At 39.7% G+C, this 13,621-nt stretch overlaps 2 protein-coding genes across 4 annotated transcripts; both read left to right on the plus strand.

Moving 5' to 3' along the window:
- Positions 1 to 541: 541 nt before the first annotated feature.
- Positions 542 to 4,317, plus strand: LOC113128610 (uncharacterized). Its single transcript, XM_026304067.1, has 9 exons — positions 542 to 828; positions 908 to 1,141; positions 1,558 to 1,662; positions 1,848 to 2,066; positions 2,344 to 2,685; positions 3,187 to 3,444; positions 3,579 to 3,666; positions 3,774 to 3,822; positions 3,907 to 4,317. The coding sequence occupies exons 1-8, from the start codon at positions 549 to 551 to the stop codon at positions 3,781 to 3,783; spliced, it is 1,536 nt and encodes a 511-aa protein (XP_026159852.1). The 5' UTR covers positions 542 to 548; the 3' UTR covers positions 3,784 to 3,822; positions 3,907 to 4,317.
- A 1,203-nt stretch (positions 4,318 to 5,520) lies between these two features.
- Positions 5,521 to 13,278, plus strand: akap8l (A kinase (PRKA) anchor protein 8-like). 3 transcript variants are annotated; one of them, XM_026303696.1, is made up of 13 exons: positions 5,521 to 5,645; positions 6,340 to 6,378; positions 6,746 to 6,968; positions 8,366 to 8,969; positions 9,493 to 9,607; positions 9,713 to 9,759; positions 10,073 to 10,103; positions 10,216 to 10,318; positions 10,636 to 10,777; positions 11,026 to 11,131; positions 11,370 to 11,500; positions 11,681 to 11,776; positions 12,173 to 13,278. In XM_026303696.1, the coding sequence occupies exons 1-13, from the start codon at positions 5,621 to 5,623 to the stop codon at positions 12,611 to 12,613; spliced, it is 2,103 nt and encodes a 700-aa protein (XP_026159481.1). In that variant the 5' UTR covers positions 5,521 to 5,620; the 3' UTR covers positions 12,614 to 13,278. The 3 variants fall into 3 exon arrangements, with proteins under 3 accessions (XP_026159481.1, XP_026159483.1, XP_026159482.1); XM_026303698.1 differs by having other exon boundaries at positions 12,200 to 13,278; XM_026303697.1 differs by having other exon boundaries at positions 9,496 to 9,607.
- Positions 13,279 to 13,621: the final 343 nt, after the last annotated feature.

Here is a 13,621-nt window from a genome sequence, read left to right on the forward strand (position 1 = left end):
GATAGGCCAGCACAAACCAAACAGCAGGGAAAGTGACAGTGCTATGCTGATGCTAACAGGGTGTAAATTTGAACAATAAGCATTTGTTGGGTATTTAGTTACACATCAAAGTAAATGATTTGACCTGTTGGTGGCTCTAGATCTACAGTTAAGGTATCACTGTTATTACAGTTCATTCTGAGGGGGCTGTGACTGTCTGTACTATATTTTATGGCAATCTATGCAATAGTTGTTGGTTAATGATAAAGCATCAACCTCATGGTGCGCACTAGAAATCATTAGGGTCATCTCAACTTGCACTTAGAACTAAAATCTTTAACAGAAACTCTGTAGTACAGGTTGTATGTCATTAGCTAATGCCAGAGCTAATTATTTGAAATATGAATTATAGAAATTTATAGAAAAAAGTAAAAGAAAAGACTGCACATTAGCTTGAAATCACATGCAATGTTTAAAATATGCTGCATCACACCGTCATTACTACAGGAACTGATTAGTGTCTGTCTGCTAATAAAACCTTTGTTAAAGGGGTCCATGGACATGCAAGTATGATCTGTGCTTTAAAGGGTTCATCAGTGGTTCTGCCCTGCACCGCTAAACATCTCACTTCAAGGATAAAATGGTACACTCTTCACTGGAAGAGCAGGGAGTATATTCTGAAAAACCTCACTGAGGAAGGAAATTTTACAAGGTACCTGTCTGAAGAGGGCAATTTTACTCTAACCATCAATGATCTGAGAGAGAGTGATGACAATTTTTACTGCTGTGAAGATGAAAATGAAATCTCAGGACGCTGCTGGTTTTATAGAAAGGAGCTCCAAGTCACAGGTACAGTGGTTGACAGGTATTTAATACTTTTAGAAACCCATCACTAGATTAATTTTTATTTCATTCACCATCATCTCAGACCTGCAGGTAAAGGTGATTCCCACCACAGAGGGACACACACTAACACTGATGTGTAGCACCAGCTGTCCTCTGACTGAAAACCCTGCAGCCTACATCTGGTACAAGAACAGAGAGTTTCTATATGAGGACTGGTCTCCCTGGTACCAAGAGCTGGTCAGCAGTGAGGAAGGAACCACATACTCCTGTGCTATCAAAGGCTACGAGGATCTTAGAGCCCCTGAAGTCTCAGTGGGTGAGTCACAACACCCTGATAGATAGATAGATAGATAGATAGATAGATAGATAGATAGATAGATAGATAGATAGATAGATAGATAGATAGATAGATAGATAGATAGATAGATAGATAGATAGATAGGGATATACTTCAAACCTGCATAGCAAAGTGTACAAAATGTATAAGATCGAAAATAGGAAATATCTTTGCAGTGTATTGTGCAAATTCTTCTGATACATTGATATTGTGCTTCTGTCCACACTGGTCATAAAGTGGAGTCAAAGCAATTGTAGCTTTATTGCTACTAAGTAAACAAAATAGTACACCTCATACACCTTGTTATGTTATGTTACACTTTAACGCAGTGGAAAGTTCATTAAACTCTAAAACCTATGAAATACTGATTCACCAATAAAAACTCTTTTGTCCAGATTCTGTCACGTCGACCTGCTTTAATGTGACCTATGCTAAAGGGAGAATGTGTTCCCATAAGAACGCATCAGTGGAAGAGCCCTGCTCCATCACATATCCCAGAGGTTAAGTTTCCCAAAACTATCATCTGTTAGATCCCATCAGATGCATATAGGCTTATTTCAAGTACATTAAAATGTTTTGACACAACAGGTCCTTTGTAAAATATATAAATAAATTAAATAAATTAATAATGTTGTTTAATATGCCATAGGATGGTAATTGAAGTGTATTCATCATCTCCTAACAGAAGTATTTATTCAGAAGACTCTTGTGGATAATATCCATACCAGAATGACGTGCACTCCTCTCTGCCCTCTAATGCACCCTCAAACTGCCTATAGCTGGTATGACAATAAACACCTTTACAGACGCACTGAGAGTCAACACTTTACAGTTCTGTCGAGATATGCTAAAAGCCTCTCCTGCGCTGTAAAAGGCCATACGGCTCTACTGTCACCTGAAGTCTGTGAGTATGAGGCAACTAATGGTCTTACATCATTAGATTGAGCACTTGAAAATCTGTGAAAACATTTTAATCATGCTTGAGTTTCATAGGGGAATTTTCAAATCAGGGTTGCTGAGCTTTAACTATTGGAGGGTTTTATAATTGTTACGGTTATAAAAAAGGGTTGATATGTCAATGTTCACAACTTATTGACACAGCCCCCAAGTGGACAAAAATGTTACTGCAGGTTAAAGCACTTAATTGAAATGAAATATTGAATCTTTCATTTAAATTTCAGGTACTACACGTAAAGACTGTTTGACTGTGAATTACCATAGCAGAAGACTCTGTGCCCTGGAAGGTTCTTCAGTCAACATTTCAAGTGAATACTCGTATTTTCACAACCTGCATCCAAACCAAACTTTTTGGTGTAAAATAAGGCGAGATGGTCAGGTAGAAGCTACAGAGCAGATGGAGGCTGCAGGTCGTGTAGACCTAATCCATGACATGAATGGCCGCCACATACTAAAAATCAACAACCTAAGGAAGAATGACTCAGCAGAATATTCATTCAGACTCTGGAGTCATGCTAAGGATTGCACAACATATGATTCTCCTAAAGTGATTTTGATTGTGACAGGTAATTATTTAAATTAAATGCTTAAATATCTATAAGCATTAGTTGTTGTTTATGATATACTAGCAGCAGTCAGCAAACTAACCTGGCTGGTTCAGATATCATGTCATAATTATTGCATAATGGGGTGAAACTGATCTATCACTAAATCAGGTTTGCACAATGGGGTTTCATGTTTCCTGAAATTCAGTACAGATGGTACCATGGCTTAGTCAAGGTTTATTTGAAAAACGAGGGACAGAATTTGAATAGTGGTGCTCTGTCCTCTGTTCTTTCTTAAGTTTTTTTGTTCAACCCATAATTTTGTTTTGCTTCCACTCAAAACTGCTCAGAATTTCAGGACCCAGTTCAAGCATTTTATAGCTGTCAGTGAATGTTGCTGTTAATGATTTCTGTCCTTCTTATTACAGGTGTGTGCACATCCTGTTAATCATCTAGTCTAAATACTTGTCACCACTAAAACATGTGTCTTTATTGTAAAGTGACCAATCAGATGTCTTTCAGGCCTGAATGTGACATTCACTCCATCTGCAATGGTGACGGAGGGCCAGACAGTCACACTGACCTGCAGTACCAGCTGTCCTGTGACTGACAACACTAACTACATTTGGTACCTGAACAGACGACCTGTGACCCTGCCACAGAGCCAAAACAAACACCTGGTTCTGGACCCAGTCAGCAGTCAGCATGCAGGAAACTACTCCTGTGCTGTTAAAACCCACAAAAACATCATCTCACATGAAAGGATTCTCACTGTTTATGGTGGGCTTTAATTTAATTAATTAACTCAATTTGAATTTTGAAACAAATGGGACATATACAGCCTCCTTTCTCCTGGTGTATATTTTAAAGTTTGTCCAAATAGTAACACAAATCTCATATCCATCTCTCTATAGGGAGGACAATGTTAATAATCAATATAATACGACTGGCTGTTGTATTATTGATCCCAGGTCCGCTACTTCTCTTCCACCTGTGGATGAGGTAAAATCTTTGATGTTCATATGCTTTTAAATTTATTGCTATAATCAAGATAGTTTGTCTGACGTGATTGGTTTGTTTTTTACCTTGTCTGACCAAAACAAATCCAGGAAAAAATAAACTGTCCTCACCCTTGGAGCCTAATGACAAAGGTCCAAGGTATGTTCAGAATCTGAAACCATGAAACACAGATGCATGTGTGTTTTTCTGTTTGGGTAATTTTTTTATTACTGTGCTTTGCAGATGGATTTGTAACGTAAGAACATCTCGAGCCTCGTCATGAATCCTCGGACTGTCATGAGATAACCAAACCAGCAGCAGGGTATTTTACACAATCTTCTTTGCTTAGGGCCCTATAGGAAATTAATATTTTGCCCAATATTTACTTTTGGAGTTATTGTGCATCATATAGTGCAATAAAATATAACCTTTACACGAACAGTCATCCATTTTTCTTTATGACCAAATAGTCAAGGCATAAAATCTTTTAAAACTAAAATGTGGACATCTTTTATCCAGCTATAGAATGTAAATTGAGCAGTTCACTAGGGCTGCCTTTTTATCTTCATTTCTGTTTTTGTCATCTTAGCTTTTTGTCTGCTCAGTGTGCACGTACCAGTGTTAAGTGTTATGGTATGCCTTTAAGACTGTAATATTTTCTGAGCCCAAGTGGTCAAAAGCAGTTTTAGTTGTTTGGTGTAAGGTATGTTTTTGCTGTTATCACTGCATTAGCATCGCAATAGCAATGTACAACAATAAATATGGTCAGGTGGACACACAGTTCATCAGTGTTTCTGGTTTGTTCCATTTCTCTCAAGGGGCCAAAAACCAGAAACACTGATGGAGCATTTTTATTATGATGTTACTGTAAGTGCTAAATGACTATGGATGGATATCTGTAAAACAATACAACTGTTGTATATAACAATCATTTTCTTTGGTGTTTAATTTTCTGAAAAGGACCTTCAGATACTACAGGCTGCAATTATACAACTATCATCTACATTTACAACTACACAGATTATATCAGTAACTCCTTCAGGGCATTTTGCAGAGTTCATAGCCCCAACACGTAAAGTTAAACTCTAGTTGGATAACATGTTTGCAATAGCTACTTCCTGCCTTAGCGGTCACTGGGGACTGGAGGCAAGGCTCATATCTTCAGTTTCTTCGCATATCTGTTCATGAACTCCATGTTATTAATGCTGATATTTGTTTGTCAGATTAACTTGTTAACTTCCTGTTAAACAAGCAGTGTGTTGCTGCATAAAGCTACAAACTACAAACAAATACACTTTTTTCTATTGTAAGTTTTATAAGTCTTATATTTAAGTTTTCATGTTATGATTAAATCTATCTTGTTATATTTTATATATTTTAACCCTCCTGTTATCTTCAGGTCAATTTGACCCATTTTCAAAAGTTAAAATGTGATAACTTTGGTTTTCTTCCATATAATTAACTAAAAATCACATGGATGGTTCCTTACTATGAGTGTAAAATATATGTTAATATGTTGGAAACAAGTTCACTAAAAAGGTGAAACTAAAAATTGGTGATCATTTTATACCTCATGCTTTATAAGCAGAATGGGTAAATTTGACCCGGGAGAACAAAAGGTGTGTAGTAAATTTAAAGACAATACAACACATCTTTTGTCCTCCTGGCTTTTAGTGAACTTGTTTCCAACATATTAACATATATTTTAAACTCATAGTAGGGAACCATCCATGTGATTTTTAGTTAATTATATGGATGATTCAATCAGATAAACTGAATCATGGGCTAATACACCTGGGTTAAATACGTCTCCAATGCGTGTGACGTAACGACGCTTTGGTGATCACGTGACTCTCTGGCTTTTCGGGCCGAGTGGTCGTGCTGCTTTGAAAGAGCGACACTGGAGCTAAGTCTCTGCGTCTGTTCGTCGGATCGCCTGGGAACAGCGCACTAAAACATGGACGGCAGAGGCTATGGTTCTGGTAAATATTCTCTGGCTATTCTGAATTAGCTTTGGGTATTATGGATCGAGTTATTATTCAGTTTTCCGGTGAGTCATGTGCTGTGTAACGGTGAACCACCGTTGTTACACCGTATGTTCAAGTTAATTTAGCTGGTTCAGCTTTTTAGCCTGCCAGCAAAAACAACCAACCCACATCCGACTGCGTCTTGAAATAAATAAGCTTTCGTTAGCTTTCCTTCTCTGTTCTTAAGTGAATACGCCCATTTTAGAGGAAACATGTTTACCTCTATGAAGGAGCCCATTAGCCTGACATAGAGTTAGCGCGAGTTAGCTAGCTAGGTTAGCCTAGCTAACACGGAGAGACGTGTGGCCCTTTGTTGGGTTGTCTACGACGTGTTAGCTGGCTCTGTCTATTGAAATAGAATCACTGTAAGAAGAACCGTCTTTTAATGCTGGTTTAAAAATAGTCTAAGTTACCCTGGTTAATACGGTTACATTGTTAGCATTAATCCAGTATCAAGGAAAAGATTAATAGTCTAATAAGAAAAGCTCAGTCCAGTGGATTTTGTGTTGTATTCTAACTGACTCTTTTACTAAAAAGAATCCACACAGCCATATCATTTTGGTGGTGACCAAATGTCTTGGCAGATTTAGATTGAAATCTCAGCTTTCATTAGTCATTTTTTTCAGCCAGTGTTTCTCCTGTTTTCTAGGGTATTCCAGTTGGGGAGGTGGTGGGTCAGGCAGTAGAGGTAAGGCAATGGAATACACCTCTGCACAGAAACTCAAGACACAAGGCTGTTTTTGGGCTGCATTCAATTACAACATTTTATTATTAAGTAGTGAGTTGAATTCAGACTCGGTGCGTTTACTGATATTGGCATTGATATTGATAGTTTATCAACATGTAGATTAATGTTGACCAAATGAAACCAGTGAAATCATTTCCTTACTTCCAACTTCTAAAAAATGATTTTCATTTATGTTAAACTGGTGCACAAGTGAACTCTTCTTTGCATATGTAAAGCAAATAATTAGTGATTCATAACTACATAATGACAAATAGAAAGGGATGGGGTCGTGATTATAATAACATTTTTTAATTCCTCACTATACTAGGTTCTGGTGGCTTTGACTTGTATGGGGGAGGCTATAAGGATTCAGTATCTGGGCTTGGAGGCTATGGAGGAGGGGGAGGAGGCCACATGAAGAGAGGTCTTTCGGGAGCATCCCTGCTCGCATCCACAGGCACACATGCAGATGCAGTCATTGCTAAGATTAACCAGCGCCTGGACATGCTCACTCAGTTGGAGGGGGGGTTAAAAGGGGCTCGGGGTGACAGGTAATTTTAAAAAATTTCTGCTCTAACTGATCTTCGTCAGTCAGATACCACTACCACACATCCATGCCTATAGGATAGTTTAATTTTCCTATAGTGTTCATTGCATGTCATAAAGTGGCATTTCATTGGTTGCGATTATTTCTCTGAATATTACCTCATGGTGTTACTGTAACCAGTCAAAATATGGTTTGTAGATTCAGATGAAAAGCAATCTCAGTAAATGTCTTGCATTACATTTTGCTGAGATATAAAAAGATGCTTAGGCTTTCTAATGCTTTTGGTTATTTTTAAGTCCAATAGATCTTGTCTTCTGAAGGACTCTGAAGTGGCCTTGTGGTAGGATAATAAGTAAATCAAAAACAAGGCAATGTCAATATGGTTGGAAACTTTATTTTAGATTGGTGAGGTTGCTCCAGTAAACTGGACAGTTTTATGCTGCTCAGGGATTTACTTACACCTTAACTTTAGCATGGTCAGAGTGTCTATGCTTGAGTTCCTGTTTGGGATGAAAAGGGTGTGAGTTGCACACAGGCTGCATTTGAATGCCTCAGCATCTGCAGAAGCTGCAATTCTTACCAATTTGTGGTCTGTCTGATTGCTGGGAAGAAAATGTCATGGTTTCTCCAGATCTTCAGAGTTTATGAAACTGCATGGCCTATCATTTGAGGTGCAGGTATATGCCAACACTTCCATTTGACTGACATACTTGCACATGAAGCCAGTCCATCTTTATGTAGCACTGCTGAACATTGCTTTTGTCTTGAATTTGTTCATACACTTTGTTTCTCATCCTCCATGTGACCTAACCCTGTGATCTGGATTTAGGTAACACAAGAGAGATGAGTTTGCTGTTAGCTTGATATTATTTAATCAAGCTGATTTGTTTATTGGAGGTCCCTTGTTGTATTTACAAAAGCATCTATACCCCGTGATAAAAGACCATTTTATGTCACCCCCTTTCTTGAGTATTTACTATAATCCAGTCACTTTCCAGGATGTTTCACCTCCTACACTTGTCTCAGGGGATCGGTGGTTCTGAGGGACCACATCCATGTCTGTATAAGCTTTCACTGCCTGTCATGTAACAAGGGATAGGGTCTAACTGCAATTCCCTAATCTACAGGATACAGTTTGAACTCCCACAGAAAATGTGGTTGGATGAGTTTCTGGGAACTTAACAAGAGAAAAATTATTTTTTACAGACCCCAAGTTTTGGATCATCAATTTCTGGTCTAATTAGTTTATGAAATAAAGTTGGGAGTGACAAGAAAAATCACTGGAGAAAGCAAGACCATGGAGGAGAAGGAATTGCAGGTGGAGAAATCCAAACCTGACTGCCCTCCCTGCCTCCCTTGCTCTCTGCTTTTCTCTATCAATCCTCTCCCTCCCTCCCGCAGGTTTGACCAGTACGAGTCATTCGACTCACGCACCTCCGCTTTCACCTCCTCCCGAGATCTCTACAGATCTGGCGGCAGTAGCTATGGTTATGGCGATGGCCGTGGGGACAACCTGCTGTTGGGTCAGCGTGGAGGCTCGGGCTTCGGAGGGGGAATTGGGCTAGGGGGAGGAGGAGGCTTTGACAGTCCCTCCTCTTCCTATGGAGTCGCTAAAATGCGACAGAATATGAGGGAGTCCTTCACCAGTGGCCAGGGAGGAGGTTCTGGAGGTGGAGGATGGGCTGGAGCAGGCCGACGTTCCCCCAGAAGGGGTGGAGGTTCTGGGGGTCGAGGAGCTGGAGGAGGGTTTGGAAGCCGCAGGTCTGACCCCACCCCATTAGGCGGAGGTGGGCGGGGAAGTGGCAGTGGTGGCCAGTCCCACCGTGGCCACTCTCCAGGAGGTGGTAGAGGCAAGCTCCCATCCCTCCTGTCCAATCGCATGTACCCAGAGACTGGGGGCTTCCATCAGGGTGCCACTCAAGGGCCTCACGACTACCCTGGGAGGCATTTTGGAGGGGGCCCACGGGTTGGCCGCCAGCGAGGCCGCAAGCGACCCCTTAACAAAGTAAGTACCTCCAGCCAAATAAGACCTCCTCAGACAATGGGCAGAAGTTAAGCCCTTTCTGATTCCCTCCTTTTTGTATCCTCAGTGATCTGGCAAGTCAGCCTAAAGAGCTACTATCCTCTATGTGCCATCTAAAGCAATCTGTCACAAATAATCCCCAACATTCATTTGACATTCCTTGCCCTTCTAACTCTGCCCAGCCCTTATTTAATGGAGCTGCCCTTTTTGTACAATAAAGGCAAGTAACACTTCTCCCTGCCCAGTTCTTGTTTAGCCATTGGAGTGCTGATTTTACTTTGTGTTTTACTTTCTTTGCTTTTCTTTTGCCCCAATCCTGGGTATTCTTAAAATGAGGCAAACATTATTGATGAGGAAATGCCCAGAAAACAAAGACATGCTAAGTTTGCTAATTGGCTTTGATGTGCATTAAATCTGGGTTTCATCGATATGTTAACATGTTCAGATTATCACTTTTTTTTCAGGAAATATCTTTGTGAACGCAATTAACTTTTGTGGACTGTAGCAGGTGAAACCACAGCGTGAAGTCCAGAAGAAGAGAAAACAAACACTTACTGCAGCTGATGAGCCAGAGTCGAAGATGAACAAGACAGAGGGTACAGAATCGGAGGCCAAGCAAGGTACTTCCTTAAATGTATTTTTGGTATACTCAAAATAAGAACCTCATTACATGGCAGATATCTTTTGCTGTCTTAGTCTAAAAACATTGTGCTCTGTTTTCAAAGAGCATGCTGAGAAAAACAGTGACAGTGATCCAAAAACTGAAGTTGTGGTGAGTAGTTCCAGTTTTTATTTCTGATGTCCTGAATTTTTATCAGCATATAATGATCTTAAATGTGCCCTTATTATGCAACATCAACACTTTACACATGTATTAATCTAATCCATGAATAAAATATGGAAGAGGTTTTGAGTGGAACAGTATGCTTTTTAATGCAAGTAGTGGTGCCCACTTTGAAATTCTAGGTTAATATGACATATGACATAACTTTGCATTTGTATAGCAGATGAATTTGAACATCGCTCTTGTAAAACAAATGAAGTTACTTGATTTGTTATAAACAATAGGATGCTTTTCTTCACAGGAGACAAAGCCTACAGAAGATGGAGGTAAAGGTAAGGTCAACTATAGTTGCTCCTTATTCATTTTAGTTTTTTCTGCTATGGTTTTCAGTTTACATCACTTCTCTAGTCTCAACATGCTTATCTTCTGCTATTGTTTGGTTAGCTGCACCTAAACAGGAGGAGAAGTCGTCGCAGGGCAAACAGCCCCCAGCCCAAGGTCAGGACAAACACCCCAAAATGAGAAAGAGAAGGGGCTTCCTGGAAAGGTGAGAGGACAAACACCAGGGTTAGAATTTCTATCACTGTGCTAAATCTGTTGTTTGCTTTCATTCTCATCTGTGGGTTTTCTGTCCTTTTTAAATCTCTATACATTGTTTACTGTGTATGAATTTAGCTCTTCCTTTGTTGAAAATATGGTTTATCTTCTCTTCTCCAGAGTCAAGTCATAGAACAAAGTTCATTTATAACAAATATAATACATGAAGTGAACTTTTTGTGTATTTGCCCATGGAGTGCTGTCTAAATTTCCTAAAACCTTGATTTTTGCTTTTTATATATTTTTATTTTTATTTTTTTAAACCAGGGTGATGTTTGCATGCTCGGTGTGCAAATTTCGGTCATTCTACAAGGAGGAAATGGAAACTCATCTTGAGAGTCGCTTTCACAAGGACCACTTTAAATTCCTTTCCAGCCAGCTGTCCAAGCCCACTACAGACTTTCTACAGGTGACTGAGATTTGTCATGTATTACATTCACAGCCACATTCACTCTGAAATTGAAGTATTTTCAAGTTGTTTTATTATTGTTGTTGTTGTCGTCTTTCTTGGTGTTGTAAGCTAAACACTACTTAAATAAAACATTTGGTATTCATATAATATGCTAGCTGGTTAACTTCACAGGACTGTCTGTCAAAACATCACCTGGGTCACAGAGTATGCCATTACGTAAGGCGTAAATGTGTTTGGTTTTATAGGAGTATATGCAGAACAAGTTCAGGAAGACAGAGCAGAGGATTAGCCAGTTGGAAAACCACAGTGCTGCCATCTGCCAAGTGTACAAAGAGCAGGATCTTACCAGGGGTAAGCAGCAGCAGCACCAGGGGTGTTTGTGTGTACATTTCTGTCTTTGTGAGGCCCCTTTAGCCATTCTTCAGTTTTTCAGTCTCCTGTTTGAGGGTTAACTATTGTTTTTAGGCTAAAGGTTGGGGTATGGGTCCAGGGTATTGATTGTCAGTGTCCTCACAAAAACAGAACTTTGTGGGTGTGTGAATCCACCCAAGACAGAAAGGTAATTGTTTATTGTTTTTCACATCTGCAGATCTTGGTATGGAGCACTTTATGAGGAAGGTAGAAGCTGCTCACTGTGCAGCTTGTGACCTCTTCATTCCCATGCAGCCCCACCTGATACAGAAGCACATTAAGTCTCCTGACCACAACTACAATCGAAAGGTATGCAATCAAGAGAGTGGGATGATGTGGGAGGGTGTCAATCCAAGTTCCATACTGACAGCTCCTGTACCTGTACTGTTACAACTTAAAGCCATTGCTAGTTGATGTACTGTAATGATGATTCTTCATTGGATGTGTTCTGTCCTGTGAGTGACATATCGCTGCCCTGTATGACTCAAGGGTATGATGGAGCAGTCCAAGAGGGCCAGTCTATCAGTTGCTCGTAGCATCCTTAACCACAAACTCATTGGCAAGAAGCTGGAAAGTTACCTCAAGGTATGCATTTGTTTTTTACTTTGGGAAATAGGAATTACAGATTTAAAAACGGTGTCATTGCTTGTTTTTAAACCACAGAATGTGAAACATTGGTTTTCTTACCCATTTGTAACTTATGGCTTTAAATCTAAAATTATATTATATTGTAAAACAGTGAAGTCAAGTTTACAAGAGGAGAACTGAAATTATCAAAGCACTTATCTGCAAAATATGGAGCATATTCATGATTTTTAAATGCCAAGAGGAAAAATGCACATTAAGATATAACAGATCCATGTTTTGTGTGTTTGAGTGTCTGTATGTACAAGCATGAATTAAGATTCAGTCTCAGATTTATATTTTAGTAGATGAATGATGCAGGACCTCACAGATGAATAAAACCATTTTCACTGTCAGGGTGAAAACCCATTCACTGGTAACCAGGATGACCAGGATCCTGAGGACTCCATGGTGATGGATGTGTCTGAGGTGTCAGAGATGGGGATAACCAGTGAAGCAGCAGACAGCCAGACAGCAGCAGTGGCAGAGGTATCAGTGAAAGAAGAGCCAGTGTTGGAGGGAGAGACTGGGCAAGAGGTGGCTGATGGTGAAGCACCATTAGAGGAAAAGATGGAGGAGGAGCTAGGAATGGAGGGAGAGGGAGAGCAGGACCAGGAGAACCAGGAAGAGGATGAAGGTTTTGAAGTTGGAGAAGAAGAGGAGGAGGAGGAGGGGGGATACGTGGTGCACGATGAGATTGGTGAGGAGGGATTACATGGCAGCCTGGAAGAGGATGAGGAACATGAGGAAGGAGTAGAGGCAGCAGAGGTCGAGGAGGAAGACGGGAATCATGAATGACTTCTGAACCCTGTGCTTGACTTCTCCCACCTCTGGACCCCCTAGTGACTCCACAGCCCTGATCAACCCACTTTATTGCGGACATATTAAGAAACGTTCATACCTGCTCCCAGTTTTTGTTGTCTTGTGGCTCTGATCTTATATAAATGTATTTGTTTTCAAAGGAATAGTTCAACATTTTGGAAAATGCAGCCAAAAGCTACACTAGAAGATTTACGCTGCTCAATTGTCTTGCATATACCAATTGTCTCTAGAGGTGTTGCTAGACCAATTTTCAGAGGACCCTATTTCCAGTCTTAACACCGAGGAAAGGAGGCAAAAAAAATGCATTTCCCAAAATGTCAAATTCCTTGTGCCTTTGTTAAAATTATTCTTAATTTAGATTGATTTGTTAGAATTTATGTCATGAGTTGTAAAGTTATGTACCCTTTTTTTTTCTTACCAGAGCTTAAACAACCCCACAGCATTCTCTCTATGGACAGTATTGATGATGGTGAATGGATGTTTTCCATACAACACTGTAGTAAAATCTAGAACGGATTGGTTCTTTTATTTTACTGCTGGTTTGACAGATAATTGAGATACTGTTTGTAGAATAATCATTCACACCTGATATTGGTCATGTTTCACTCTGAGTAAGAAATAAACTTGTTGAATAAGTCACCGTTTGCCGTTTTGTTTTTAAAATCCTGATGTTATTAAGGTAAGAAGAGTGATAATCTAATGACAAAAGTAGACGTTACCTCATTGTTCACCAGGACTGGTCATTTGTGAAACCTTATAAAGACTAAATGACATCCTTCCACAACATCTGATCTTGCGTTTGACTAATTTTTGTCCTGTCTGTATCAGTTTGGGTCTCTCTGATCATAAGTTTTGTGTGTTTATTCTCTGGAGCCAACACAAGTAAGTATATTTCTCTACATTGGCTTTAATTTTAAATTTAAGTGGTATAAGTCAAACTGTTTTTCAATGGCAGAATTTGGTTGTTGCCTCACCAATACCTCA

The sequence above is a fragment of the Mastacembelus armatus genome, chromosome 1 (genome assembly GCF_900324485.2).
Source record: "Mastacembelus armatus chromosome 1, fMasArm1.2, whole genome shotgun sequence".
NCBI lineage: Eukaryota > Metazoa > Chordata > Actinopteri > Synbranchiformes > Mastacembelidae > Mastacembelus > Mastacembelus armatus.